Source organism: Lithobates pipiens, unplaced genomic scaffold, assembly GCF_037356315.1.
Source record: "Lithobates pipiens isolate NorthernLeopardFrog02 unplaced genomic scaffold, aLitPip1_a1.2 Scaffold_27, whole genome shotgun sequence".
In the NCBI taxonomy this organism is placed as follows: Eukaryota; Metazoa; Chordata; class Amphibia; order Anura; family Ranidae; genus Lithobates; species Lithobates pipiens.
In genome coordinates, this window is record NW_027507788.1 from 107,066,154 (window position 1) to 107,093,843 (window position 27,690).

The 27,690-nt window shown below is 41.2% G+C and overlaps 1 protein-coding gene across 7 annotated transcripts in view; it reads right to left on the reverse strand.

Moving 5' to 3' along the window:
- Nucleotides 1–27,690, reverse strand: part of LOC143934056 (myosin-10-like) — a 297,595-nt gene that overhangs the window by 94,107 nt on the left and 175,798 nt on the right. For all 7 annotated transcript variants that reach the window (XM_077457325.1, XM_077457329.1, XM_077457326.1 and 4 more), the window contains exons 3-4: nucleotides 5,782–5,938; nucleotides 2,999–3,026 (exon numbers count right to left, since the gene is read on the reverse strand). In XM_077457325.1, coding sequence (XP_077313451.1) covers nucleotides 2,999–3,026; nucleotides 5,782–5,938 — 185 coding nt within the window. The remainder of the gene's footprint in view (nucleotides 1–2,998; nucleotides 3,027–5,781; nucleotides 5,939–27,690) is intronic.

Here is a 27,690-nt window from a genome sequence, read left to right on the forward strand (position 1 = left end):
AAAACAAAATCCATACAAGGCATAAATGAATATGTGCAAAATAGCAATTTATCAATTCATATAATTGTGCAAAAATAGGAATCCAATCCATACAATGATCATGTTTTTTTAACAAAAAAACTGAATGGAAAAAATTAACAGACTCTCATAGTTTGGCGTGTAAATTGCCATCATCCCTTACAAATTAAAGAAGAAAAGCCTCACAGTGGGATTTTTAAGGCAATTTGGAAAAGAATAAGGAAAATGATATATTAAAAAATATGATTTTATTAATACACAACAATTCATATGGGGGGGAAAAAAAACACAAGAAAAACATATATACATGTATTTTGAATAATATTATATAATAATGGACAGAAGTGGCAAAATCCTATTACATTCCTGAAACCATCCAGACAGATGACAAAAGATGGTAAGTAGTGGAAAAACTTTCCAAAAGTGCATAAAATATAATCTTCATCTGGGACAGTTACCACCTATGTCAAATAAATTGGTTTGGAGAAAGTATTCCCTCAACACCAAAGATCATACTGGAACGTTGTATAAGCCTTTCATCACACAAAGAGGCCATAGGGTATAAAACCCAAAAAGGGCAATCAAGAAGGAAAAACTGGTCACAGCCAATGAGTGGGGAAAACGAACTGTAGTTTTAGCTGATCCCAAATCCAAGAGAGGAGATTGTATAACCGTGGCCCCTGAAAGGGTAGTCTCAACCAACAAATGGGGAACACCAACTGGGATTTAGCAATTCCTACGTCCAAAGCAGGACATTGAATTGCACTGGCTCCTGCCCTGAACGAGGGACAGAAGAAGGACCTCTTTGAAGGTTTCATGAATGTAATAGGATTTTGCCACTTCTGTCAATTATTGTATATTATTATTCAAAATACATGCATATATGCTTTTCTTGTGTTTTTTTTTCCATAAGAATTTTATGAATAGTTGTGTATTAATAAAATCATATTTTTTTATATATATAATTTTCCCTATTCTTTTCCAAATTGCCTTAAAAATCCCACTTTGAGGTTTTTCGTCTTTAAAAAACTTAATGGATTCCCATGTTCACATAAGGGAGGTGTGTGAAGGAATCCAGCGTTGTTGTATTGTGACAGCGGGGCCTCCTCCACTGTCAGAATACAATTGATAAGAAGAACTGCAGCACTGCTCAAACAACATTTTTTTCCAACAATCATTAAATCAATTTCTCTCGAACGGGAAAGGCCATAAATGGAACCGGACAATTTTCAATCTGTATCTATTCTTTAAAAAGGGGGGGGGGGGGGGGATTTTAAGCAGGCTTTTTAAGTGTAATCCTAAGAGCTGCTAGCACTATAAGTGAAGCTACTCAAATTTACATAAAATAAAAAGATAAAAGTGCAGCGCTAAAATAAAAAACAAATCTCTAAATGCACAAGGAAATGTGCATACATGGAATCACATCAAATGTTACAATAAAACATGAGTCCAAAGTAGTGGGGCTTACAACACTGACATCATCACGCACGTGGACCTTGAGTGACGACCGAGATTGAGTTGTGTAAGCCCGTAGGAATGCCATGTTATACATTTGATGCTTGTTAAGCCGTTGTGGCATGGTTTTAAATGTGAGTGTTACTCTTGTGTTTTTAATAAATGATTAACATACAGTCTAAACTATGAGAGTGCTCTCAGTCTCTATGTCTTGTCTTATGCCGCGGGTGGGGGGCCGGGATCCAGGGGACCCCTTATTAAAGGGGGCTCACGGATTCCGATAAGCCCCCCGCCCGCAGACCCCGACAACCAACGGCCAGGGTTGTCGAGAAGGGGCTCTTGTCCTCATCAACATGGGGACAAGGTGCTTTGGGGTTGGGGGGCCGCGCGGCCCCCCTTCCCCAAGGCACCCCCCCATGTTGAGGGCACGCGGCCTGGTACGGCTCAGGAGGGGGGGCGCTCGCTCGTCCCCACCCCCTTTCCTGGCCGGCCGAGTAGCGTGCTCGGATAAGGGTCTGATATGGACCTAGGGGGGGACCCCCACGCCAATTTTTTGGCGTAGGTATATTCCCCTTTATGTCCGTACCAGGTGACGCCTCCGTCGCTGGCCCCAGCTACCTGGAGACGCGCTCAAAATGAGCGGACTTTTCTCCAGGCGGGAAAAGTCAGTTAATTTCAAAAGTCCGGTGGACTGGCACACACACGGCCATACTGTTCGCTGAAATGAGAGTCCGGCGGACAGATTGGAGTGCAAAAATACTTTCTTAGTCCGCCGGACTTTTGGGTAAAAAAAGTCAGACGGAGCCCACACACGGGCGGATTGTCCAGCGGATTTGAGTCCGCTGGACTTTTCCACCGGATTGTTTGATCGTGTGTATGAGGCATTAGAGTGAATGTGGTGGCACATCTCAGATGGTTCTGACGGAAGAGGCTGACCGGTTGAAGGGAGACCCCAACTCCTTAAGCGCTGTCTGAACATCTGTTGTACAAGGGGTTAATTCCTTCCGTTAAGGAGCTGCATTGTACTTCTGGTTGGGGTTCACCAAGTCACCATTTTTATGAATACCATCATGGATCTTTCACAAAGTGTCTCCTACTACAGTTTGTGAAAACTGCCTTTTTCATTTCTCTTTTCATTTCGGAACGCTTTTATACGGACCTCTGTTGACACGTTTGTACCACTTGATGTGATTTCACGTTTACACATTTCCTTGTGCACATTTAATGATTTTTTTTTGTTTTGTTCTAGTCCTGCCCTTTTATCTTTTTATATGGAATATCTATTGTCCCTCCAACGTCTAACTTTGAGCCGTATGTATGGTCAGCAACATATGAAGATGATTAACAAGGATGTGCTGGTCAGGTGTGTCAATTCATTTTAATCTTCAATTTGTTCTTGGAACCACTGTCACCAAATCACAAAGTAAGGGGAAATCCAAACTGTTATTTCTTAATTTTAATATTTCTATTTATTTTTACACCCAACAATAAAATCTACTGATATGAAAAAGGTACTGCTACTCACGTGCAAAGGATAGACTGATCTTCACGATCTAAACATAAAGAACAAGAGAAAACGTTAATTGGAAAAAGCCAAGTCTTCAGTCTCACTCTCTGTCTCAAATGTGTTTAGATTTCTGATATTTCACCAAAGGCCCCCAACAGAAAAAAATAAATAAAATACAATTCTAAAAAAAAAAAAAAAAAAATGCTAAAATTCTTTAAAAAAATAATAAAAAAATTAAGGACTTGGGATCACCCTTCAGAGAATATTTGACAGGCGGTGAAGATGCATATTGCCTCCTCACAACCTGCTTTCACTCAGCACTAGTGCACTGCAGGGCAGAGCAGTGTTATTCAATAGAACGAGTGATCAATGGTGGTATCATTTCTGCCATGGCTGCAAAGCATAGCATCACGCCCATGGCATTTTAGCAAAAATATCATTTGATATTTTTTTTTTTTTTGAGGGGTTGGCTGTAAGGAGCCCTGTGCTCTATAACAGCAGCCCTGCTTGCAGCCAAAGCCATCAAGAATTTAAAGCTGATGGGCTGCAAACCTGCAGCAGATATGGTAGTCTATAGAAACACTACATAAACTATTGTAACATTTGTAAGTGTGTTTACATGGATTTATACGCAGGATCACTATAATTAGCGACATACCACAGCCAACACCTACATGATGGATAGAGATGTCAGTAGATATTTTAAAATGTGACAAAGACTTATGGCGGAAGCTAGTGGCAACAAGGGACAATTGGGGTGGGAGCTTCCTGGCTGTGCAGTGTGGCAGGGCTGTGTAAATCATGAGACTGACTGAACACAATTAGAAATTCTTAGGCAGATAAAACAAGTCACATCTATGCATTCCAGCTGTTCATTAAACGGTATGCCTGCAGTTCTGCTCAAATAAAAAAGATCTGAAATACATTTTGATGTGACCTTTCCTAAAGCTTTCTTAAATTAAAAATGTGTTTTTTTTTCCTTTGTCACATAGCCAATCAGGAAAGGAGTGTCAGAATTACTCAAATACTCAAAGAGCGCAGGCTTTTCCTATAAAAAAGGTAGGACACTTATATTTTAATCTTATTAATACTATCCTTATAAATAATCAAAGCAGATTTACAAAATAAAGCTATTGTGTGGCCCTTTGCACATGTCATGGCTGCACTAAAAGGGTATTTCCACTTTTGCTGTCCAATTGCTCTAACACCGACTTTATATTTGTTATGTGTTCCCATTTGAAAAGCAGAACCTAAAAAAAAACATTTTTCTATATCTGCTTACCATTTAGCTCTTTCTGATACATCCAGCACTGAAAAATCCTACTTAGGTTTCTTTGTTCATAAAGGAGCTGTGCTTGCCATAATTAACCATGTTTGTACTCTGCTGGCAGATCTCATTATCAGTTGTAAACTAGATTTAAATACTGTCTGTCCTAACAAAGGTTTAAAGCTGTAGAAGCTGGCCTTCTGTGTTGTATGTTACTGAGAGGAAACTGAGCCTGTCCTTAGGAAAGAGTCACTCCAAAATTGTTAAAAAATGCTTGGTGTTTGCCAATAGACCTTCTCATGACAGACATCTAAAAGATTAAAAATGATTTTTCCTTTTGCTGTACGAATGGGAACGCATAAAAAATTTCTAGTGGGGTTTTCTCAGATTAAAAATACACTCTAAAGCCAAGATAACTACCAGTAATCCAGCGAAAAGGCAAAAATAATTATAAACTATGATCCATTTAGATTTAATAAGGGAGGGGGGGGGGGGGTCCTCCTGGTCCCCAGGCAGCAACAGTATACATTTCTGAGTCAACATTCTACTACATATTTAAAAAAAGTAAGTAATCCTTTCTATTCTCTCCAAAACCAACCAAGCCTTTTTTTTAAGCAACTGAAAGTAATAGAACAAGTTCCTGGGGTACACTACTCCACTTTTTACTGCAAAGAACTTTCCTGCAGGTGGAGATTAAAGAAGAATTATGAGCATTACATTTAAAAAAATAAAAACGCTAGGTCGTTTTTTTGGCAGAAGAGAGAAGGAAAGTCTCTTCTGACAAAAAAATTCTTCCATTTGTTCCAAGCAACCTTTATTTCATGTAGACTCCTGGCAGAAGATTACCAATTTCCAGGGTTACCAATTACCAATTCAAGACTCAATAAAGCTTTGAAAATATGCCCTTTGGTTTTTAGGAGTTTGCGAATGCTTTTTGTGACTACCCTTGGGTTGGGAAGTTAGAAGGTCGCCCCACGTTCTGTCAAAAATAACTCTAAAACTTGGCTCTTCTTTCTGTTTTTAATAATTGTACAAAATGACTGCATGCAACAATTTCTCCACCCAGAAACCAACCTTCCGTGATGCCATTCACCCCTACGGGCTTGCTCAGAAGGATAGGGAAAGTCCCCTATTGCCCCCCATTGCCATTCTTAAATGCTGCAATTTATGTTTTTTTGACTCACTGTAATTCTCCTGTAGTAATTGTTGTACAAGGTGGGTTTTGGGCTTTTCAGGGCTGGAAAAAAACACAGCAAAACCAAGACACAAGCCCTGACTGTGCTCAAATATGCAAGTACGCTATGTATACATGCACAATATGAGGCCCACCCACCCTGCAAGTGGTAACATTTCACTTTAAATAGTTTTCCATTGTTCCAATTATAGGGTTGTTTTTTGTCACAACCTTTTCACCAGATTTCTATATATTCTTTCTATTAGGTGTTCCGCAGGTGTGCAAAACCAACACAAAAAATCAGCCTATCCAGGAACGCATTTTCTTTTCTCGTGACACAACACATCTCTCTCGTCTCACCTTGAAGCATGCTACGATAGGCTGTTTCTGATATTGCGTATATGTGTGGAGGCATTTCATGGCGTTTCTTCCCTCTGTACATTTCCACTATTTGTTCTGTATATATTGGCAGGTTTTTGTAAGGGTTGATCACTACACAGAAGAGACCTGAATATGTCTGAATAAAGAAAAAGAAAAATAGCAGTATTAGTATACATTTAAATACAAAAAACAACAAAAAAGAAATATTCCTCTCTACTTCAAAAACTGATCTGATTTAAAATACAGACACCCTGTCCCAGTGCTCAGGGGGTTTAAAGCTGGGTGGGCTGAGCCAGATGGGGATTCAGAGACACTATTTCCCTATCAGGTCCGTTCCCTTTGTGATTGACAAGAGACTGCTGTCAATCAGAAGTAGAGAGTGGACCTGATGGGGAACTAGGGTCTTATCTTCACTGGTTGCTAAGAGGCTGTCAGCTCTGAAGATGGAGAAGAGGTAGTGGCAGCAAACATCCCGCTCTGCTTCGCAGAGTACAGAGACGGGCACTCTGCCTATCTCTGTATGCCAAGTTAGAGTTGGTTCAGTTTCTAGTCCTGAATCTTTGCCATGTGTCAGTAATGTTACCGAAAAGGAAGGCAAGGATTTTTGAAACTGGCATAGGCCATTTAAAGAGCCATACCATCTGCAAAGTGTCAATAAAGATTTTTGAATCCCACTGTATATTTCTTACACACCCACAGTTACAAGGTATTTTGTTGCTTTGCCCTGACTTAACAGCGTTTGCATTTATTGCAGGAGAATTAAGTCCACCTAGAATTGTTTGTTGAAGGTTGTAGGTTTCCAGTTTTAGTAAATCAACCCCTATATCTCTAAGAAACTGCTTGTAAGGAACCTTGTACACAGGACTGTACAGCTGCAGTGCACCTGGGAAGGAGAGGTGCAACGCTCTGCCCCGCTACCTGCAGCCTGTCAAACTGACGTTATGCATCCCAGTAGGCCTAAGGGTAATTTACAGTGTATGTGGCACTGCCCATCTTTAGGGGGCCAGCTGCAAGAACTTGGAAGAGACAGCTGGCTTCTTGATGATGTAGAACAGGGGTCTCCAAACTACGCCCCTCCAGTTGTTCAGGAACTACAATTCCTATCATGTTTAGTCATGTCTGTGAATGTCATAGTTTTACAAGACCTCATGGGATGTGTAGTTCTGTAAAAACTGGAGGGCCGTAGTTTGAAGATCCCTGGCACAGAAGATGGCAGCACAGGACCTAACATGTGGTGGCAAATCGGTGGAATGAAGCAGGATAACACTGGATTCTCTAGACATATAATTATATATTTTGAGAATAACCCAGTGAAAAAAAAGTGGAAAAAAAAAAGCACCCAAGGGAGCATGAAACAGTGTTTTCTTCACACTCTTTAATAAAGTAATGCCAACAATAACATTAAAAATGGACATGTTGAGATATGAAAACTAAGTGGTTAACACAACATATACTTTACTGGCAATGACTTTACTGAAATTATACTTACATGTTTTAATATTTAGTTTACATAAGTGGACATCAAGACTCCAACCCTTTAGTGAAACAAAACACCTTTAGCTGGCATGGCACAACTTTCACATATAGCTATCATTCTTATTAATGGACCATATCTATGTGATGAGGTGTGCATTCTGGAGGCCTTCCAAGGTGTGTTTATTCTTCTACGCATGACTGATCCTTCTTAAGAAATTAAATCTGTTTGCTAATATAGACAACTGTGCGAACATGAAATCATTTCTCACAAAGCTTCTTTACTTATAAGTGATATAAAACATAGCTCAGCCTTTTATCATATTCACAAGCATAGGTATAGTTTATAGTTACTGCGCTGTCCTCCAAATATAGTGATACCAAATAAGTGATTGAAAACAAGAATAATATATGCAAACGGCTGCGACTTTGCTGCAAGATACACACATCAATAAACAATTCTCCAATATCAAGCCACGCTGTAAACTGAGCAAGTGACACATATAGTACTCTGACCTTATACAAATAACAGTGAAAAAATAGCTGATCAAATAGTGAGTGATTATTAGTCCATTCAAATAGATACTTAATACCCTCAGTGTAAATATCCCACACAGCACCCGAGAGTAGTGATAAGAGAAAAGGATCCGTCTTCCACCTCCACACAGACTGCCGCTTAGCAGCTCCTATGGATCTCTTAATTATAGGAGATCGTATACACCTGTGGCTTGATACGCAGCCCAGGCCTTTGGTTGCTCGCATTCGGGATCCCAACACCTTTGCAGGACTATGTGGCTCAATCGGGGAGTTAGTGGCAGGTATTTCCCCCAAAAAATGATAAAAGAGCTTCCATAGTGTAAAACCATATGGTATTTATTTATAAAAGAAGGTAAAAAGTAATGCACTTACATTTTGTAAAAACATCATAAGCAGAGTAAATCAGGGCTTGACAAATTTGCTTGGAATCTAGGAGCCAGCTTAAAAAGTTAGGAGCCAGGTCGGTAACGGCGATCCGGACCTGTCCCTGGCCTGACATGGAGACGAGTGAGGGGAAGATAGCGCCACAGCCCCCCCCCCCCTTTTTTTTTTCCTTAATTAAAATAATTTTTTTTTTTTTACTTTTTACAAAAAAAAAAATTTATATATATATATATATATATATATATATATATATATATATATATATATATATATATATAAAATTAAATTAATAAATAAATAAATTAATAATATATATATAATATAATGAGAAGCCATTTACCAGCCACCACACTCACCGTTGGGCAAAAGGCGCCAGATGACGCCCGCAATCACTTCCTTCTCTTCACTTTGGGAAGGAAATGGGCGGGCAGTGAAAAACAGGCAGGGGAGCTTCACTCCATTAGGAATTAGCATTATTGGAATAGGGTGTAATTTCTACATCCACCACAAGATGGCGCCAGACTACCGAAAGATTTTAGAAGGCCGCAAAGCCGCGGCCTCAATTACTGGCCGGCGCGACCCGATGCAATTGCGCGGCGGAGTTCGGGGTCCAAATGGGGACGGGATACCCCAGCAGCGTTGCCCCAGTCGCCAGGACACGAATTCTAGGCGCAAATGCGACCAGGCGCCCGGGGTTTGTCGAGCCCTGGAGTAAATGCATCAAGGCAATGTAAAGGATTAAGCCAGCTGGCTCTCTGTAACAGCCCCTGACTCTGGGAATTTCATGTATCGTGGCCCCAGAAAGACATCAGGTGTGATGAAACGCGTAGGGAGGAGCAGCAGGCTTAATCCTTTATATTGCCTTGATGCATTTACTCTGCATATGATGTTTTTACAAAATGTAAGTGCATTACTTTTTACCTTTTTTTATAAATAAATACTAAATGGTTTTACGCTATGGAAGCTCTTTTATCATTTTTTTGGGGAAATACCTGCCACTAAACCCCTGATTGAGCCACATAGTCCTGTAAAGGTGTTGGGATCCGAGCAACCAAAGGCCCGGGCTTAGGATCAAGCCACAGGCACAAACACTCTTCTATAATTAAGAGATCCATAGGAGCTGGTAAGCGGCAGTCTGTGTGGAGGTGGAAGACAGATTCTTTTCTCTTATCACTACTCTCGGGTGCTGTGTGCGATATTTACAATGAGGGTATTGAGTATCTATTTGAATGCACTAATAATCCCTCACTATTTGATCAACTATTTTTTCACTTTGTTATCTGTATACGGTCACAGTATTATATGTGTTACTTGCTCAGTTTACAGCATGGCTTGATATTCACAAGCATAACTTTTTAACCACTTGCTTACTGGGCTCCTAAACCCCCCTCCTGCCCAGACCAATTTTCAGCTTTTAGCGCTGTCATTCTTTCAACGGCAATTGCGCGGTCATACAACACTGTACCCAAATTAAATTTTTATCTTTTTTTTCCACAAATAGAGCTTTCTTTTGGTGGTATTTGATCACTTCTGGATTTTTAATTTTTTGTTAATAAAATTAAAAAGGGCAGATTAAAAAAAAAAAAATACAAAACCGTTATATATTTTGTTAATAAATTTTGCAAACAGGTAATTTTTCTCCTTCATTGATGTACGCTGATGAGGCTATACTGATGTGCACTGATAGGCTGCACTGATGGGCACTGATAGGCGACACTGATAGGTGGCATTGGTGGGCACTGATGGGTGGTAATGATGGGTAGCACTAATGGGTGGCAATGAAGGGCATTGATAGGTGGCACTGAAGGGCATTGATGGGTGGCAGTGATGGGCACTGGTAGGTGACACCGATAGGCAGCACTGCTAGGTGGCACTGATGAGGCACTGATTGGAAGCACTGGTGGGCATTGATAGGTGGTGGCATTTGTGGGCACTGATAGGTGGCATTGATGTACTGTGGGCACCGATTCGTGGCACTGATTGCTGGCATTGGCAGGTGGTACTGGTGGGCACAGAGGCTCTTCCTCTTCGGGACCGATGTCCCTTCAAACAAAAGCCGGCGATCGACTTTTTTTCTTCTCACACTGTCAGCATGAGAAGAAAAAAAAACGATTACCAATCCTCTATTTACATCACGTGATCAGCTGTCATTGGCTGACAGCTGATCACGTGGTAAGGGGCCGGTATCGGCTCCTTACTCGGATCTGTGATCACCCAAGTGCCACTTTAAGGGGGGGCTTGGTCAGCTTTGAAAGGGAAGGACGTCAGTAGATGGCCTCCCGGCAAAGCAGATCCACAATGTAGCCGTCATTCAGAACAGGTTAAAATCAGAATTGCGTACATGTAGATCCTGCCCATTCACCCCACACAGTGTGGTAAGAGTTAAAAAAAAATTGTATTGTATTGCTGAAGGACATCTGTAAAGCCTCATACTGATGTCCTAAAATCTTACCGTTAGTATGCTTCTTTTGATAATTGTTGTCTAATTTTCAGCCAACAAATGTTGGATGACAGGCTAGTACATTTTTGGCGGACAATGGTTTGACATCAGATTTTCGTATGGTCAGTACACAAATCCATCACACAAAAGTCGAAAGTACAAACACGCGTACTCGGAATCAATGCTTATGAAATTACACGAAACATGTACATGAAATTAGCAGAAGGTGCCCAAAGGGTGGCGCTCAAGAGCTGAAATTCCTTGTAGTACGTCACTACGTTTGTGTTTGTGGCACGACAATTGTGTACCGTCCATGTGCCAGACAATTTCCGGGGAAACGCTCTTTTGACAAAAATCAGACACTTGGTTGGCCAACAATCGTAATGTGTCGAGACTTTATCTTTGTTGCTACTCTGCTCTTGGAGGAGCCATACTACATTTATCACACTTTTTCGTTCCATCTTTACAATTGTTTGGCATCTTCTCATTGGCGTCTCTTGTGCGCCCCTGGCTTTCCCTTGACCTGTTGTTCTTACACATCTTTCTGTTGAGAAACTTCGTAAACTCTTGTTTGTTTTTTATACCTCGGGTTTTATTCTACAGAATTCATCCACTAATTTTCCTGATGAAGATAACGCTAATTATCGAAACGCATCGAGTTATCATGTAATATGATTCTCTGTATGATGTATTTATGTAAATGACCCTGTTAACCCATTTGTCATATGACGTGGCATTTTGTGCTTTTAACTTTTGTACTATAAAAATTCTTCCATGCAAATTTGTTGGTTTGATGGTGCCGCTCTCCATATATATGCCCTGGAAAGTCCCCTGCTGCAAAAGATTTTTTTAACTCTAAGTATGATATATGGGATGTGGGCATAGTTTGACACTAAACCACTGTCTATAAAATGCCATCTTATGGTGTGATAAAAGCCATTATTTACTCAGCCTTGCCAAATATGCTAAATTCGGTCATTTTTCTCCATATGGCATTGCTTCAGCAACTGACAAATGTGTATATTCAGGTAGAGACGGGCCATGCATTATAAAGTGGAAAAGGAGAAAATAAAATAAATAAGTTGAACTGAAAAAGTCGATGACAGATATTCAGAAGTCTGCCACTAAGGGCTCATTCACGCCAGTCTGCTTGCCATACTGTGTGTACACTTGTGTATACGGTGTATGGCCAGTAAGGGGCAGTGTGAGGTGTTTCTTACTGAACTTTACTGAAGTGTCGCAAAATGACACTTCATTCAACTGCAGTGACATGCAGTGGTGTGCAGGGCATTGTGTACAATTGCAGGCATGCTACTTTTATGTAGTGCACCACAACACATCTGTATGGTGTGAACAGGGTACATTTATTTTCACAATTGTTTTCTATGTGTGCAACGAACCTGATGTGAACGAACCCCATAGAATTAAAGTTACAAAGTTACAAAAATGAGAAGTGTTAGGCCGCGTACACACGCGGGGACTGTTCGCCCAACTTTGTCCGTCAAACAGTTTCGGCAAACAGTCCGCTCAAAATTAGCATGGACGGACATGGCCACACACGACGGACGAACAGTTTGCTGAAACCGTGCGCGATGACGTGAACGGCACGTACGACGGGACGAAAAATACGACGTCCTATACACTGCATTATAACTTTCGGCGTGAAAATCCTTTCTGAGCATGCGCGCAACTTTGTTTGACGAACAAGCCTACACACGCGGGGACTGTCCGCTGAAACAAGGTTTCAGCGGACAGTTTTTCGGAATTTCCGAAAAACCTTGTTCAGCGGACTATTCGCTGAAACTGTCCGCTGAAAGCCCACACACGAGCGGACTGTCCGCTGAAACTTGGTTTCAGCGGACGGTTTCAGCGGACAGTTTCAGCGAACAGTCCCCACGTGTGTACGCGGCCTAATACTGGAAAGAATAACATTGTGTTTATACCAGATGCATCACTAAAAAGGCTCTATTCACACCTATACTTGTTATGTGCGTTTTATATGCGGTAACTACTTGCCGACTGCCGTATGTATATATACTGCTGCAAGTCAGCCTCTCTGCGCCAGATCTCATGCACGTACGTGATCTGGCTCCTCTAGTTATGTGGAACACACGTCCGCTATGCTGCCATTCGCTACAGCACATGCCAATCAGTTTATTTATGGCTGGGATCCACTGGTCGGCGGAGCAAATGACAGGAGAGAGCTTTGTGTTGGTAAAAACACAGAACTCTCTACTGACAGCAGCAATGTGCCATTTATTTTCTCCCTGCAAAGCAGAATGTAAAACCCAGCAAATTGCTTAGTGAAAACACTACACAGTAAACACATTGGGGTTGATTTACTAAACCTGGAGAGTGCAAAATCTGGTGCAGCTGTGCATGGTAGCCAATCAGCTTCTAACGTCAGCTTGTTCAATTAAGCTTTGGTAATAAAACCTGGAAGCTGATTGGTTTTTATGCAGAGCTGCACTAGATTTTGCACTCTCCAGTTTTAGTAAATATCCCCCATTGCTAGGCACACAGTTAACCCCCTGATTGCCCCTAGATGTTAAACTCTTCTCAGCCAGTGTCATTAGTACAGTGGCAGTGTATATTATTAGCATTGATCATTGAATTAGTGTCACTGAAAATGTCAGGGACCGTGAGGTCCCACCCAGCGTCAGTTAGTGTCAGATTTCCCAGCGCACTATCACAGTCCAACTACAAGTTGCTGATCGCCGCCATTACCAGTATAAAATAAATAAATAAAAATTCTGGTATATATCCCATAGTTTGTAGATGCTATAACTTTCACACAAACAAATCAATACAGGCATACCCCACTTTTAAGTACACAATGGGGTTTGGTTACTAAAGATGGAACGCGCAAAATCAGGCTCACTTCTGCATAGAAACCAATGAGCTTCCAGGTTTTATTACCAAAGCTTAATTGAACAAGCTGAAGTTAGAAGCTCATTGGTTTCTATGCATACGTGAGCCTGATTTTGCACTTTCCAGCTTTAGTAAATAAACCCCATTGTGTACTTAAAAGTGGGGTATGCCTGTATAAACTTATTAGGATTTTTTACCAAAGACATGTAGCAGAATACATTTTGGCCTAAATTTATGAAATTAAATTTTTTACATTTTTTTATAGGATATGTTTTATAGCAAAACAAAATTACTGTTTTTTTTCCCTCAAACTTTTTGGTCTTTTTTTTGGTTTAGATCGCAAAAAATAAATAAAAAACCCAGTGGTGAATAAATACTACCAAAAGAAAGCTCTATTTGTGGGAAAGAAATATATATATATAAATTTCATTTTGGGTACAGCATTGCATGACCGCACAATTATCAGTTAAAAGTAGCATAGTGACGAAAAAGCAAAATATGGCCTGGTCATGAAGGGGATAAAATCTTCCGGAGCTCAAGTGGTTAAAAAAATTGTGCTTGCTGCATCTTTACTGAGCTGTCACGGAAATGCATATCTTATAGGAGTTGTAAGGTAACACGCCTATAACATATGTAAACTGGGTCTGAAAGGTGACACGCCTAAAACGCACTGCACAGATGTGAGCCGGCCTTTAGAGCTAGAATTCATTTTGCCACACAGAAGCCGCGTGTGTGTGAGAGACACAGACGTAATTATTTTTAAACTGTGAGAAATAAGGGGCCAGAGAACGTGAACTATAAAAATAAATCAGGAAAGGAAGAGAACTGAAATCCATTTCCTGACAGAGAAGCCAAGTGACCACACCTTCTCCTCATGATCCTCCTAAAGACTATGGTAGCAGAATGACTCCTACAATTACAGGCGTCTCCAGTCACTTCTTGTTTGCCCGTTAATTAGAGGGGAGAAAGTTGCTCAATACCTAGAAATTCTCATCGGTCACGTTTTTCTGGAAAGTTTATATGCCTCATGACAACTGTGTGTGAAAGCAATAATACTAGTTCATGTCATTTGTGTTTATTGCATTTGTAAACCTTGCTATTCTCATTGGAATATTCAGTATATTGGATGTAGAAGATTATATGTAGTAATAAAATCAATGCAATCAGCACACTTCTTAAAATCAAAGCATGATCATTGGTTTTGTCTAAAAATTGTACTGTTTGTATTGCATGTACAGTATGAGTGCGCAGTGCACTGGTTTTGCAAATATTCCTGTTTTAAAATAAAGTCTAGATGGCTGGTGTATAAAAGTCAGAAAAAACATATTTTATTTTCTATATTTTATGTTACCTACATTTTTATCAAAATCACAAATTTACTTGTAAAGCCTCGTATACACTTGTCTTGCATACAAACAGCAAGGAATTGTCGGCCAACAAACACAAATGTAGTGACATACTACGTTGTTTTTCAGCTCTTTAGCTCCACCCTTTGGGCTCCTTCTGCTATATTAGTGTTAGTAGAAAGCCTCATACACATGGTCGGACTTTGTACAAACTTTTCCGTGGACTTTTGTACAAAGGGCGTGGTCCACAAGTTTGTATTGCATACACACGGTCGGACTTTTTGACAACAAACACGAACGTAATGACGTCACAACGTACTGACGCCGCTTCAAAAGAGGACGTTCAATGACTCCAGCGCCACCTTTGGTGAACTTCTGTATTGTAGTCTGATCTTTTGCATTGGTTCTGAGCATGCGTGTTTGTACCTTGTACAAAAGTCCGATGCTTTTGCGTACACACGGTCGGACTTTGCTCCATCGGACTTTTGTTGCCAGAAAGTTTGTCCGTTCGCACAGCCAACAAAAGTCCGATGAAAACAGAAAAAGTTTGTCCGATGGAGCGTACACACAGTCGGATGTTGCTCCAAAACAGCTAATTTGCATGTTTGTTGTCAAAAAGTCAGACCGTGTGTACGGGCCTGAAGTTTGGTGAGTGCTGATTCGCGCTTTTCATTTTGCACTTTTCATTTTGCGCTTTTCAGTTAGTTTCTGAAACGTCGTTAGTCAACCAGCCATGTTGCGGAATTGGAGAAGATAACGCGTTATTTATTATTGGCCTTGGCGCTATTGCTTTGACATTATTTTTTTGGGTTAAATAATGATTTGATTTGGTATATTTTCTATATTTTAAATGCATAGAACTCACTTTTTGGCAGATAGCATGTCTAATTTTATTTATTTCCTTTTTTTAATGCACAATAAAAAAAATTGTGGAGAATAATACTTGGCTATGTGTTTTACTTCAAATGACAGTTTGGGAGTAGGCAGTTGCATTTAAAAAAATACAATGTAAAATTGACAAGGGACACCAATATAGCTGTATCTTTGATGTTAAAGCGGTTGTATACCTGCATTTTTTTTTCCTGACCTGCAAAGGAAAAGGCATAATGAGCTAGTATACACCGCATACTAAGCTCATTATGAAATACTTACCTTAGAACGAGGCCCCAACATCTGACCCGATCCACGCCGAGGGAGCTGAAATGTTCCCTTGGCGCTGTGAGTGGGCAGAGCCGCGATATCGACATGCCCGCGCATACGCGCGGGAGATTTTTTTACAGCAGGGTCCGACGTCTGCCTGACTTTCAGCCGAGGATCCCCTGTGCGCATGCGCCGCTGCAGTCAGCGGCGCATTGCGAGGGGAATATCTTCTAAACCATACAGGTTTAGGAGATATTTTTTTTTACCTACAGGTAAACCTTATTATAGGTAAAAGTAATAAAAATGACTATACAACCTCTTTAAAAACTACAGGATAATGGTGTTGTGGTAGCTTGCTCAAATAATAAAAAAAAAAAAAAAAAAAACATAAAAATAATATTCTTGATATCACTAGAAAAAAAAAGACCTTGAAAATTAGTTTGCAATAACTCCATCAGTATCACCAGCAAAGCAGCTTCATTATTATCCCATTAAAGAAGAGGATGTACACTGCATTTCTAGATTTAATAATTTTCCATGTCACGATTGTTAATTCTCCTTTACGAATGCTAGTTAACAAGATCGAACACATCTGGCTCGTCCTTGCTTCCGAGCATGCGTGTTTGCACTTTGGACTTTTGTCCGATGGACTTGTGTACACACGATCGGAAAATCCAAAAACAGACATTTGTCCACGGAAAATTTTAAAACCTGCGATCCAACATTTGTCAGCGGAAGCCCGTCATCACACAATTCCCTTCGAAAAATCCGATCGTGTGTATGAGGCTTTAGGCTTCATGTGCACGGGACATTTTTACAACCTCTCCTGAACGATTTAACTTGACAGATAGTAATCGACTTTTAAAACGTCTGTTTTGCCACGTTTGCGTTTAGAAGCGTTAGGCAAAATTGAAGAACTCCTGTAAATGAAACGTGAGTTACCGCGTTTAGATGCGTTTGGCTCTTGAAATGCCTGTAAACTCTGCTTCTGAACGCATTTTTTTGCGTTCCAAAAAAATACCTCTGCCTAGAAAACTGCCTAGAAAAGACTATAAATGACCCTGTGTACATGTACTAATAAAATGTCAGAGGAGAGTTCAGGGGTAGTTGAAAAGAACACCCAACTGCTCCAAAATGTCAGTTTACCAGCAGCAGTGTACATGAGGCCTTAAAGAGGAAGTAAACCCTGATGGGTTTACTTCCTCTTTTTTTCCCTGCAAAGGCAAAGCATAATTGACTACTATGCATCGCATAGTAGCTCATTATGTGTCACTTACCTGACACAGGAGCCAGCGAAGTCGCGCTGTCCCCTGTAGTCCGCCGCATCCATCTTGCTTGTGGCCTCTCGCAGCTCCGCCGCTGTCATTCGGCGAAGCCGCGATGACGTCACTCCCGCGCATGCGCACGGGAGTCGACAAATGCGGCAGCTCCATTTTTGGAACTGCCGCGTTCAGTGCGCCTGCGCGCCTGTCTTCAGGCAAATATCTCCTAAACCGTATAGGTTTAGGAGATATTGCTTGGACCTACAGGTAAGCCTTAATCTAGGCTTACCTGTAAGTCAAAGTGGTTTGTAAGGGTTTACAACCACTTTAAAGGTCCTACTTAACCGCTTACCGAACGTCTCACGCCAATATACGTCAGCAGAAGGGCACGTATAGGCAGATTAACGTACCTGTACGTTGCCCTTTAAGAAGCACGTGCCCGCCGCGACCTCCCTGAGTGTGAGTCCCACGGACTCGATGTCCGCGGTGATACCCACAATCTTCTCACGGAGAGGAACGACGGGGAGATGCTAATGCAAACAAGCATTTTCCCTGCCTAGTGACACTGACACTGATCACAGCTCCGTGTAATCAGGAGCAGTGATCAGTGTCATGTCACACATAGCCCCTCCTTCCACAGTTAGAATCACTACCTAGGACACACTTAACCCCTGCAGCGCCCCCTCCTGGTTAACCCCTTCACTGCCAGTCACATTTACACAGTAATCAATGCATTTTTAATTGCACTGATCGCTGTATAAATGTGAATGGTCCCAAAAATCGTACCAAAAGTGTCCGATCTGTCCGCCATAATGTCACAGTCACGATAAAAATCACTGATCGCCGGCATTACTAGTAAAAAAATTTATTATTAATAAAAATGCCATAAAATTATCCCCCATTATGTAGACGCTATAACTTTTACGCAAACCAATCAATAAATGCTTATTGCAATTTTTTTTACCAAAAATATGTAGAAGAATACACATTGGCCTAAACTGAGGGGAAATATATATATATATATATATATATATATATATATATATTTTTTTTTTTTTTTTGGGGGGGGATATTTATTATAGCAAAAATTAAAAAATAATGCATTTTTTTCAAAATTGACACTATTTATTTGTTTATAGCGCAAAAAATAAAAACTGCAGAGGTGATCAAATACCACCAAAAGAAAGTTCTATTTGTGGGGGGGAAAAGGACACCAATTTTGCCTGGGAGCCACGTTGCACAACTGCGTAATTGTGAGTTAAAACAATGCAGTGCTGAATTGCAAAAAGTGCCCTGGTCTTTGGGCAGCCAAATGGTCAGGGACTTAAGTTTTTAATCAAGCTGCAATAGCACTCAAGGCATGCTAACATAGATCCTTAACTAATATCACACATGATAATACAGCTTGAGAGGTTATCTTAGCATGCTTTAATGGTTATCTCAGCTTGATGATTCTGGCCCTAAGGTGGCAATTAGGCAGAAAACTACCTGCTACTTGCCAGAAACAATTGTGTCTAGCAAATGAATGACCTAGCAACTGGTCAGTGGACTCGTACAACAATAAATTAAAGTGTATCTAAACCCAAAAACAAAAATGTACCAGTCCTAAGATGAAATGGCTGCATTTTTTTCTTCAATACTTTTTCTTATATCCACCTAATAATCCTGTGTATTACACACTTCTTGTCCCTGGGTGGCTACGCTCATTTCTCTACTGTATTTATAGAAAGTGCCATGGTTATTGCGCAGACTGGACTGCAATCATTTCTGCCTTTGTTCCTCTCTATTAACCCCTTCAGCCCCGAAAGGTTTTACCCACTTACTGACCAGGCCATTTTTTATCATACGGCACTGTGGCGCTTTAACTGACAATTGCGCTGTACATAAATAAAATGTATGTCCTTTTTTTCTCCACAAATAGAGCTTTTTTTTGGTGGTATTTGATCACTTTTGTGTTTTTTTTTTTTTTTCGCTATAAACAAAAATAAAAACCTGACAATTTAAAAAAGAAAAACAATATTTTTTACTTATTGCTAGAATACATATCAAAAAAAAAATGTAGAAAAAAATATTTACTTCATGAATTTAGGCCAATATGTATCCTGCTACATATTTTTGGTAAAAAAAAAAAAAATCTTTTTTTTGGGGGGGGCTTTTCATTTTTAATTTTTTTTATTGTTTTTACTGGTAATGGTGGCAATCTGTGATTTTTAGCGAGACTGCAACATTGTGGCGGACAAATTGGACACTAAGTGACACTTTTTGGGGACCAGTGACACCAATACAGTGGAAAATGCACTGATCAATGTATACTGTAAATGGCACTGGCAGGGAAGGGGATAACTACAGGGGTGATCAAAGGGGTTAAATGTGTTCGTGATTCAGCTTAGCGGAAACACAATCTCCCTGACAGCAGCAGTGTGCTTTGTTTACATGGGCACACCGCTGATCTGTCTCTCCTGTGAACGATCGGTGGGTTGCGGCAGCCATCGGAGCCACCGGACCCGCTGATTGTCTCCCGCTGTGTCTGAACACAGCCGGAGCAGGGCACCGGCAGGAGCGAGGCACCGGCGGCGAGCTTGCTCCCCTAAACCGCGTACACAAAATCATGTACAGGTACGTGATTTTGCGCACCCGGGCCACCCTGCCACAGTAAATATATGTGGGGCAGTCCGGACACGGTTAAATGTAGCAGTTTACAAAAGAAAGATAACATTGTTTTCTGCTACCTGTTCAGCTGGTAGGAAGTGACAAAGTCCTGGCAAGATCAACAGATATTTTCTTTAACTGTCTGAAAAATGAAAACAAATGCAGCCACCATGTCTAAGAACTAGTAAGCTGGTTTATAATACATTTTTTTCTTGGGTTTAGTTATCTTTGAAACGTCATGTTAGAAAATGTTGTTCCGCCAGTCAGAAAAGTTGATGTTGATGTCGCTCTGACCCGGACTAGCAGCCAGGGAGGATCAAAGTGTGCAGACGGCAATACAAATAGGCCTCTGGGTGTAATGTATAACCTTCCTTCTTAAAGTACATCTGTTTTGCCTTCAAGCAAATAAACTATGGGTGACTATAAGGTGGAACAATATTTGCCCAGGAAGTCAGCAGGGTTTCACCTGTTTCACTAAGCTCTTGCAACCCCCTATGTGTATTGTACTGTTTTCCTGTAGCTGGAAGTAGTTTGTATATGCATCATTCTTGCTTAGTAAAAGCACATTATAATGCTACTGGGTTTGCTGAGCTTACTGATAGAATTACAAAAAAACTGAAAGAATTAAGCCAAAAAAAAAAAAAACAACAGTGACCACGATTTTAGCAGAGAGGACGTAAATAAAAATCTGAGAAAAGGGACACAGACAGAAATACAAATCTGGCATGGGTTCTAGTTTTCCTCTACTCTAATAAAAGTGTTTTCATTTCTCTGTGTTGCTGCTGGAGATTTCCGGAAGTGAGGGGAAATCCTGGACAGCAGTAAGAACCCGACAAGAATTTTAATTCCTACCAATTCCAGCCAAAACTAAAAATCTAAATAGAATCAAAAATTACAAAAATGAGAAGTGTTATACTGGAAAGAATAACATTGTGTTTACACCAGTTGTATCACTAAAAAGGCCCTATTCGCACCTGTACTTTTTATGTGCTTTTTAGATGCAGTAACTACTTGCAGACTACCGTATGTATATATACTGCTGCAAGTCAGCCTCTCTGCGCCGGATCTCATGCACGTGTTTTCATTTCTGTCTGTTTTGCTGCTGGAGATTTCCACTCACTTCCTGTCTGGTGGTAAAAGATGGTCAGCAAAACAGGAAGTGAGGGGAAATCCTGGACAGCAGTAAGAGCCTGACAGGAATTTTAATTCCTCCCTATTCTAGCCAAAACTAAAAACAAAAATTAGCCACTCAACAAACAGATTTGCAAAAATAAAACATTAGCTTGACATTCCCTTTAATGTATGAGGTTCATTGTATTACATTCATTTTTAACAGCTTAAAACGACATTCATGTCAGCTGCTGGCAAGACTACACAAAACCATTTTGATATACATTCCTTTCACGCCATGGCGGTTTTGTTGCTATAAAATAAGAAAGCCATAAGAATGTTTGTCTGCTTTCCCTTTACTACTATAAATGTCCTCATGGTTCACAAATTCTTAGTGACTTAAGTTTTTTTTATCACATTCTTGAAATGTTTCCCTCCAGAGAACTCTTTAAACTATTATAATTGTGACTACTGCAAAAAGTTTGAGCTATGGCAAGCATTTTTGTTCAGTCCTTGTAACTATTTAATGATCATTGTGGTATGTCCTGATATCCCCTATGCAAATGGTAAACAATGACTGAGCCTGAAACCTCCACAGCAAACAAAACATAGTTATTGCTGGTTGGTACCCAATGTAAGGGGCATATGTGCTCTGCAAGGTAAAGGCACCCTCAACATGACCCAACAAGGCAGTATAAACAAGACCAGAATGGAGAAAACTCAGATGGGTATAGGTTATGGCATTTTGCCACCCCAACTACTCTTTGTGGTGCTTTACAAAAATGCATAGCTCCCAACATTTTGAGATGGGAATGAGGGACACCTACTAACAAATGTATGTAGGCATGGGATATGCCCCTGCCAGACCCCCTTAAAGGAGAATCAACCCCAAAAAAGGTTAATTAAATCCACAGGGGCTTTTTTTTACCACTACTATTCCTTTATATTGGCTTTTAAAACGTACAAATGCAGCCATTTAGAATTTGGAAGAAAGGTTTAGCACTGGGAAACACTTTTTGAAAGATAAAATGACAAATGAGGGACATTGCTCCAAATTAGGGACAGTCCTTTGAAATCAGGGACAGTTGGGAGCTATGAAAATGCAGCATGTGGGCCAATGGGAGATCTCTTCTCAGATATAGATGCCCGAGGCTCTGGGCTCCCCAAAGCCACAGGACGGCCACACTGAGTTATGTGTTTATTGTGTAATCCAAAATGTTTTTTTTTTTTTTTTTTAAATATAACATCCCAAACTTTTTCTGATCTAATGGAGTAAGGTAAGAGTTAAAAAACCCATTATTATATTTTTTTGTTGCTGTCTGTGGCCTGTTGGGGACATATACCCATACCTACTGCCCTGAACAGTAGTGTACTGTCCCGCAGGTACAACAGGAAAATGGAAAATGTCCATTCATTTCATTTTTTGGTGACAACTATAAAATGTTGTCTTTTTCCTCAGTTTGTTTTGGTGAGAGTGGTTGGCAATAAAAATATAGAGTGAGAATAAAACAAAGACAGCAAAAAAAACAAAAAAAAAAAAACTTTACATCGGTTTTAGCCAGTCCAAAACTAGCTTGAGCTGTCCCAACAGGGTGTGAATGGAGATCTGCCTGCAGATCCCAATAGGGACACTGACTGCAGTGGATTTAGACCACAAGTGTCAAACACAAGGCCCACAAACCAAATGTGGCTCTCACACATTTTCTGCAGCACCCCCTTGTCTCCACCCCCACATTATTTCAGCAGTTAACAGCAAAAAGGAGGACAGAACTTTTGTATTTAAGTGTTTTATTTATGCACATTTTTAATAAACAGGTGAATTAAATTCCTTTAATATTGCAACTAATTATATACAGTAGTATATTTAAAGTATACATTAACTTTTTCCAGATAATGGTTTATGCAGTCAAAGGGCCTCTGCAGGTATTTAATCCTATGCAGATTTGTAAAATGTACATAAATTTTATTGTCATACCTGTAGGCCATTTGGACCCCCCTGCCGAAAAAACTCCCATTTAGCAATCCCCACATCCTGCTCACTAGAAATGAAAACAGTTGGTCACTAGTCCCAGCATCACGTGAGTGAAAAACAATGTTTTTGCGGCCTAGCAACAAGGCAGGTTATAGGCATACCTAACTAGGGGATTTTCAGCCCCATAAAGCCTCCAGGTATAACAACATAATTAACAAACATGATTTAAAAATGCATGGACTATTTTCTAGAAAAGGTAAACTTAGCCTTTAAGCCTAACTCCAGAGTTAAAGCAGTAGTAAACTCGGTGAAGGAAGGAAAAAAAAAATCCTCCTGCAAGGCAATGTTATAATGTGCTAGGTATGCATTGCATACAAGCACATTATGTGAAACTTACCTTAAGGGCCAGTTCACACTGGTCCGACATGCGCTCCGACTTTCAGAGCACAAGTCGCATGACATGTCAAAATGAATGGTTCCCTATGAGAGCCATATTAACTGGTCCAACTGCCGTTGGTCCGACTTTGAAAATGCTGCACTACTTTGGTCCAGCTTGGGCATGAGTTTGGAAGTCGGCCATGAAGTCGCAGGGCAAAGTCGGATCAGAAGTTGTGCAACTTCCATGTCGGAATAGTGTGAATATAGCCTAAAATGAAGCCCTTCAGTGGTGCGCTGTCACCACTGACAGGGCTTCCATCTTCACCCAGTCTCCCTTCTGGGTTATTCCGTCCAAAGAGATCTCAGCTCTCCTCACTAAGTTTATCTTCAGCTCCCCACCACCTGCTTTCTGAAAGCTCAGAAAAGCTGTATAGATTCTGAACTTTGAACAACTGTAGAGAAGGGACGGCTACAGATAAACAGTTACAACTTATGTCAGAGGAATTTCTAATCTCTGTGTATCACCTGTGGTTAGTCACTTCACTGGGTATAAGTGATGGTTTACAACAACTTACAAAAAACAAATGCTGTGCTGTCACTATGCGAGTACCATTCCGTACAACAGTAGGGTCGCCAAAGGGAAGTAGAAAAGGGTGCTTCAGGGAGGGAGAAGGAGCCTCCAGGGAAGGAAAGGGTGGATGGGGGGGAAGTCGGGAGTTTGGTTTAATACATCTTAATTTAAGGGTTAATCCTACTGCTAAAAGAACCAGTATGGGTGATACAGTATTTCACAGTGCCTGTTGCAAATGTGGAAATTTCAGAACTCAGGTGCAGAGATCTCCCCATCAGAGTCCCAAAAAGATATAGGAAACTATAAAATGGATAATTCTGCAACTTTTAGGAGTATTATAAGTTATAATACAAGTTTAGAGTGAAATGAGCAAGCTTCCAGGAATGGCAAGCAACCTTGTTAATATAGCCTTTCCTTTGTCTGCGCTCTGAGAGGTGACATCATAGGTCTAGGACAATGTGAGCATACTGTTTACATTCAGCTTGCCAGTGTCTGCACCATAACTGCTGGCATTCATGAGAACAAGGAAAGCACCGGCTTCACATATAGGCATCAATCAATGTCTTAATAGCAAAGATCTATAAATAATTGTTTCTAAACTGAAATGGAATTATGCAACAGCCTGCTAGAGAGAAACTGCTGCATGGGTTTAGGTAAGCTCTGCCCATCATTCTATTAAATGTCATTCCAAATAGCCAGTTGTGGAGAATGCACATTGTACAAGGGATGGGTCCTGAACAGCAGGTATATTTCCTCACTATTTGGGTTAAGGCCACTTTAAGGGGGTGGTTGAAGGCATTGTTGAGTACTCAAGGGGTTTCAGGGAAGTCTAGTTAGAGAGTAGGGACTGGCTGGCAGTTCTCTCAGGACTAGTAAATCCTCATTTTGGAAGACAGAGGCTCGGAAGGACTTTGGGTGGGAAAGAGCCTCCAATTTCTGAGTACAAGGCCTTTTGGCCGCAATAGGGTTATCCATCTGCATAAGAATCCAGAAAAGGTACAGGAAGGTGTCTGTGGAGTTGTTCATAGCTATGCATAAGTGTGAACTGCCTAGCAAATTAAAGTGAAAGTGCTAAGCTCCTGTGGTCTATGTGGCACTCTGAAACCGATGGGAACCCTAAACCCTGGTATGGAACTGGTATGTTGGTGGTGAGTCATTGTGCTTTTCATGATACCTGAACTGTGGACTGTTTGTATATTCTTTGCTGAAGAAAGCTGTTTATTTTCCTGACTTTTGAAAAACTGCTGATTGGTGATTCAGAGTTCCCTTTATCAAGACGGAATCTTGATACCCTTATCGGTCTTCCTGCTTTGCAGACATGCCGCATCATAAAATCATAATTTATGACTCCAGACAATAAAGACATTAAATCAAACTGATACGTAAAGCCCATACCTTCTTTGTTCCCAGTCTGGAGTAGACATGTGCAATACGTTTAGTTCAGAATTCGTTTTTCAAAAATAAAAAAATCTGGGGGGTTGGAACAGCAACTGGAAGGTTTTTACCTTAGTGCAGGGGTAGGCAAGCTTGGCCCTCCAGCTGTGGTGAAACTACAAGTCCCATGAGACATTGAAAGACCTTGACAATCACAGACATGACTCCTAGAGGCAGAGGCATGATGGGATTTGTAGCTGGAGGGCCAAGGTTGCCTACCCCTGCCTTAGTGCATACAGGCATTAGGGTAAAAAATTGTTTGTCTTTACAACTACTTAAATCAAGGGACACAAAGCTCTTATGTACACTGGGCATTGTGAGAGGAAAGTGGGGTGATTTGAAATTCTGCAATGCTGCAGAATTGAAAGTGAGAATGGCAAAATAAACAATTGTAGTGACCTATATGCAGTGGCGTATCCAAGGTATGGCAGCCATGGCAAATTCCATGGGGGGGTGGCAAAAAGCCGCCCCTGCACAAAAAAACAGTCACACCCATCCTCTCACAGCTGCCACCCACACCCACTAATCTAGCCCTCGGCACCGTCTGCTGGTGCGTATCGCCGGCACGGCAATTCATTTTGCATTGCAAGTAGTTACTTGGCCTGGCACTGGCAGTGGGGAGGGGAGCGATAGGCACCCCCATGATGGCCGATGACTGGCCAGACAGACCGGTCTATGTAGGGTAGGGTGACTGGTGGAGCCTTATGCTCCGTCTACCCTCCTCTGTGCAGCTGCATCATCTTCTCCCTGGAGCAAGGTCTCCTGGGTCTGTGACGTGACCATGATGTGAGGACTGGTGAGGACTCTGGAGGGGAACCTGGAAGCTGGAGAAGAGACGAGCGTGACTAGAGAGAAAAAATTGGATGACGGGGAACCCCCAGGCAGCAGCAACTGCAAGGATTTGCACTGCAGCCGAGCAGGTAGTAGTATTTGAGTCATCACGATTAAATAAATATGCTTAGCCATAGATATCATAAATAAAGTGTAATAAAGTGATTTGTGCAAGTAGTACCTGCTGTTGCACAAATCACTTTGTTACACTTTATTTATGATATCTATGGCTAAGCATATTTATTTAATCCATATTAAGCACTATATTTGATTGGCTGCTTGCTTCTGCTTGGGCCTGGCACACACGCACGATCGCACACGATGATGACTTAAAGTGGAGTTCCACCCATAAAAAAGTCAGCAGCCACAAAAAGTGTAGATGCTGACCTTTATTAATTGGACACTCACTTGTCCCATGGTCCAGCGATGTGGACGAACAAAGCCCCGCTCCTCTCCCCCTCCTCGCTGTGGTGCCGGCATTGTCACTGTGGGCGCCCGGCTAGGATTTCACAGCCAGGCATGCACTGCACATGCGCGAGCCGCGCTGCTCACTGTGACTGGCTGGGCAATCATCTGGGACCTGTGACCTATCCCAGATGATAGCCGAGAGGGAGGAGGGAGAGGTGAACTTCCTTCCGGCGCCGCGGTGCCCTGGGTGGAAGTGGGAGCTGGATCCCTCTAAAAAGAGGGTATTCGCCCCCCCCCCAACAAAAAAAATGACCTGCCAAATGTGGCATGTCAGGGGGTCACCTTAACTTAAAGCGGAAGTTCCATTTTTTGGTGGAACTTCCCTTTAAAGTCATCATGTGCGATTGTGCATGTGTGCCAAGAAGACAGGGCCGGCGCTACCACTAAGCAAACTTTGCAGCCACCTAGGGCCCCTGGCCGCCCAGGGCGCCTGGCCGTTGGTGATCCTACTCCCTCTCTACATCTGTACAGTGTCATAGGCGCTGGCGCAGCATTTATGGGTGCTGGTAAGGCTGCATTTATGGGTGCTGATGTTACTGTATTAATGGGTGCTGGCAAGGCTGCATTTATGGGTGCTGATGTTACTGCATTAATGGGTGCTGGCAAGGCCGCATTTATGGGTGAACTGACATTGAGCACATCATAGACCAGTCTGCATCAGTGAAAGCAAGAAAGGTGCAGTTGTAATTTTTATGCAGTGCCAATCCATAATTTGTTAATTGGAAGAAGAGTTTGACTTGTAGTTTTGTTAGCCGTTTTATCTGTTAAGGTTATCTGAAAGATGGGTTTCAAATGACAGAGGCGCAGTTTCAGTGCTTGCCATAGGCGCCTTTTTCCCTAGATACGCCTCTGCCTATATGTAAGCTTATCTGAAACGCCTTAAAATAACTATTATGAAAATGAAAATGCACACACGTATGTCTTACTGGCCACCAGAAACCTTAGAGGAGGGCTGCAGAACACCTCGGCATTAATAGTCTACTATTACTGCCTACTTACTGACTTTTGTTACACTTCACTAT